The 4,540-nt window shown below is 34.7% G+C and overlaps 1 protein-coding gene across 1 annotated transcript in view; it reads left to right on the plus strand.

The window, feature by feature from the left end:
- The first annotated feature begins 3,926 nt into the window (after positions 1-3,926).
- Positions 3,927-4,540, plus strand: part of LOC132168784 (kinesin-like protein KIN-12D) — an 895-nt gene continuing 281 nt past the window's right edge. Inside the window, exons 1-2 of the mRNA XM_059579821.1 lie at positions 3,927-4,084; positions 4,160-4,532. Coding sequence (XP_059435804.1) covers positions 4,161-4,532 — 372 coding nt within the window. The 5' untranslated portion in view covers positions 3,927-4,084; position 4,160. The remainder of the gene's footprint in view (positions 4,085-4,159; positions 4,533-4,540) is intronic.

Consider the following 4,540-nt stretch of genomic DNA (forward strand, 5'->3'; position numbering starts at 1 on the left):
TTCTATAAATACTTTGGATATATTGGATCCCCTACCTTTGTTTTTTGAAAATGAAGAGATTTCACGGAAGCTCACGATAAAGAGCTTCCATGTGGTATGTTTTTACCTTACCTAAATGAAAGACATTATAGTAGACATATTTCCTTCTTTTTATGTTTGTTTTTCCTCTCAAAGGTGGCTTACATGTCGGTTGGCCATTGGATATCCCGAAGGGACGCTATCCCCAAAAGTGAATAGTACGTATCACTTCTAGTTTAGTTAAAAGTGATACTATTCAACCCATGTGTCCACATTAGTTTATTTAACCCAACTTGAGAAAGCAATACGCAATAATCTTATCCAGTTCGAGAATATATATGAGCATGACTTGAGCAAAACATTATCGTTAGTTATGAGAAAATGACGAGCATCATAATGGACCAGAGAAGAAAAAGAAGACAAATATAATAATGTTGTAATGGGACCCCAACTAACCTGTAGCTACAACAAGACGAAACGGCATCCAAGAATTGCCAAAACGGTGGGTGGAGTTTTTAACCCCATAACCAACTAAATCGACAGCTTGTTCTCATAATGCTTTTGGTTTTATTGCCTTGTCCCTCTCCTATCTTGCTTAATTAGAAAGAAGAAGAAAAAATTATTCACCGACTGATTACCTTCGGTAATCATTTGCTTAACCAAAAAGAATAAACAAAAGTAATGGTTTAAACATATTCAGGGTGATTATGACTAACGGTTTAAACATATTTATTTAGGGTGATTATGGCTATCTCTCACAATATCTTAAAAGAATGATTGGTTTTATTAACGTATGACTTGTGTTCAAAGAGATCAATTATGGGCGTGGGTGCCTAAGCCACCCTAAGGCCAGTGTGGGCATAGTTAAACCACTCTCAAGGGCTTAAAGGGTGGCCGAGCCACCCATTTTGACCTAAGGGTGGTTTCGGCCATCTCCAATGGGCCAAACTTTTTTATTTTTATTTTATTTTACCATTGGAGATGGTTTCGATCACCTCATGGCCTTTGAGGTGGGCTATATATATATATATATTGGCTCTTCTGGGCGGTTCGACCACTCCATTTTCGCTATTAAGTGTTGGTCGAATCACCCCAGGGCTGAGCCACCCCCAATGGCCAAAATGGGGGTGGCCGCCACCCCCATTGGCACAAAGGGGTGGCTAGAGCCACCTTTTCATTTTTTTTTTTTTTAAAAAAAATTATTTTAAAATTATTTCTATTTTTTATTCTTTTTTTTTTTTTTAATGAGGGTATATGACAAGTGACACGTTGTGAGTGGTTTGACGTGGAAATTTGTTAGTTTTACTTACGAAAGATGGACAGAAGTACTATCTCCATATTTAACAATAAATGAGGTATTATCTATGGTATAAAATGAAACCTAAATAGAAAAAAAAAAAAAAAAAGTCATTAATACCTAGATACCAAAAAGTCATTTAACCCTAAAATTTAAAATTGCCTCAAATTAGGGAATATGATCCTCTCCAGTCCATTATGAATTGGAGGGTATCTAGTTCATCGCTAGGATTTTAAAGAAATTCTAACGCCACAAATATGACACGTGTCCTCTTAATAAAAAAAAATATATTAATTAAAACTTAAAAAATAAATAAAAACTAAAATAATAATAACAAAAAATGGGTGGCCGGCCACCCATCTCTTTTTTTTTTTTTTTTTTTTTAGTTTTTATTTATTTTTTAAGTTTTAATTAATATTTTATTAAAAAAACATATGGCATATGTGTGGCGCTAGGATATCCTCCTGTCCATAATGAACTAAAGATGAGACAATTCGGATCCCAAATTAGAGATAACATGGAGTGCAACCATTACTTCTGGTCCATCATTGGGATGGGTCTATTTGAGTGCACCCATAATTAATCAGCTGCAGACTCATCCCTGGAGGGCTCCGCCTATGGTCACAGGTTTAGTCAAGATCTATTGCGATCATAGAACCCACTAACACGAGGCGTAATAATGTGTAAGGTCTCAAAGCAAGTGAAAAGACAAAACTTAAAGAGAATTCTTTTAGAAGTGAATTTTTATGTTTATTTCTAGGCAAGAAAATAGATTTTGCTTTAAAAGTATTTCATATATTATTAAAATATTTAAAGTTATCTTATATTTATATGTTTTTTAGGGAAAAATTGACTTTAACCTCCTAAATTATCGCTCATTTTACACTTAGACCTTTAAAATTTAAAAACTGACATGTGGGGCGAACGTGAAGGGTTAATCGTCTGAGTTAACACCTTTGATTGACGGAATAAGAGTTTTGGGTACAAAATGGTAGTTTGATAGGGTCGGATAATAGGGTTGTTAGTTCATGGGAGGCAAAATGATAATGCGTTATAATTGATGGAAAAAAAAAGGTAATTACCCCTTATTTTTATTATTCTGAATTTGTTGTGAGTTTTAAATCTTATACTCCGCATTCTAGAGTTTAGACAAGGTTTGCTACCTATAATTCATCTCACAAAATTTTGAAATGAATGATTTGGGTGAAGCCTCTTTTGTTATTGTCATATAGATTTACATGGAAAGAAAATTATTGAATATTAAAACTATCAATAAAAGCCTAGATTCAAAAGAATATAGGAAAATTCAAGACGAGGGATTGTGCACCTTCAGTAGCACCTAGTATTTATCAAAAAAAAAAAAAAAAAAAAAAGTAGCACCTAGTATTAAATGGGACAAATTTAGTAAATCTCAATATCTCCAAAATGCAAAATGCCTTGGCAATTATATTAAAGTGTGGTCCATATGCCATGTGTATTTATAGTGATTTAAATTAAATATAATTGATTTTCATTTTGATTCATTGATGGGGGATTCTTGTGTGTATTCAGGATTGCCAGCCATTCAAAGAAAACAAAGAATGAATGATATAGGGAAAAAAAAAGAAAAAAGGAAAAGGAAAGAGAATTGTGAAAAGGAGATGATATTTATGATGTATGAAACACTACAATAGCTTGGCCTATTTATATCTTAATAATCAGATTTGTGTTGAGAGAATATAACTGTTAGAAAAATATATCTTGGAAAATTAATTGTTGGAGCAACATGACCGTTGTAAAAAATATATATACATGACCGTTAGAAATTATGGTTGTTGAAAAAATATGGTCATTGGGAAAATATTAAAGTTAAAAAAGATGAATGTTTTAAAATGCGAGTATTGGTAATAATACAATAATAAAATGAGAATAACATTTAAAGAAAATAAAAAACAGAATAAAAAATCTAATAGAGTGTGCATTAAAAAAGTAACAGCTAAAATAAAGAAATATATTTTTTGAATAGCTGAAATATATGGCTCATTTGAGAACACTTTAACAAATAACTGTAAGGGTGAAGTAAAATAACACGCCGGCAAATTTTTTTTTTTTACATTAAAATATTAAATTTTTTTTTCCTGCACGGCGTGCGTGCTCTGAATCACGACTCATAACTGTAAACACAAAACGTTCACAAACTATTTTCACATTTATTTTATATTATGAAAAATATAAATAAAATTTTTATCAAAGGAGTCACAATCCCATGTCAGAGATGCTGCAGCTATTTATAAAAAGAAAAAAGAAAAAAGAAAAAAGAAAAATGGAACAAAATTTTCAGCCAACTTGAGACCTGGGTCACTCTGGTATTGCGCAATCAAAATATAGGTCCACATCTCAAAGCCACATCGGCATCTAGCCGTTAAAATTTCAAATTAATTCAAAAATTATGCCCTCAATGTTCCCTTTTGACGAAAAAGCCCTTGCAATTCAAATCCCAAAACCGCGATGTCTCTACTTTTTTTTTTTCAAATCCATATCACATCTCAGCCGTCCATTGAAAATCCCTCTCTCACAGTTCAAAACCCCAACAGCCTCAGAAGCTACAGAGAGAGAGAGAGAGAGTGTGAGAGAACTCGAAGATGTATTCTTGAATCCACATCTACCACTACATTTCCACGAAACAAACCCTACAGGGAAAGAAAGCCACCTGAAAACTCAGCTCGGTTTTCAGCAAACAATTTCAGGAATTCAACGTCTTGGGATTTTGTTTTCAATTTCCTCTTTCAGGTACACACACTCCCATTCACATTCCACGGAACTCACTTTCCCATAACTTAACAAAGATTTCCAATTTCTTGTTAGAATGCTGAGAGACTTCAAATTCCTTCGCCGGAATTCCGGTAAGAACGAGGAGATTGAGAATGTGCCCGTAAACCCTCGGGATTCGTCGGGGATTCAGAACGGACCCGACTCGTCCAGGGCTCCGCTGAACGCAATCCAAGAGCCGATTCAAAACCCCAAGCCGGAACAGGAAGTGGGGTTTAGGAGTAAGATTGAGAGGACTCCAACTAAGGCCAAGGGGAAAACTTCGGATCCCACATTGCCTCCCCTTCGCACTCCGGACAAGCATGGCGTCGGGTTCTCAGGGAAGAGTCATTTTGGGTGGGCTCAAAAGCACGATCCTGGTTCTGTAACTGGTGACTTGCGCGACGATGGAAGCAATTCTTCTGTACAAGTAAGAGG

Source organism: Corylus avellana, chromosome ca1 (genome assembly GCF_901000735.1).
Source record: "Corylus avellana chromosome ca1, CavTom2PMs-1.0".
NCBI classification, from domain to species: Eukaryota; Viridiplantae; Streptophyta; class Magnoliopsida; order Fagales; family Betulaceae; genus Corylus; species Corylus avellana.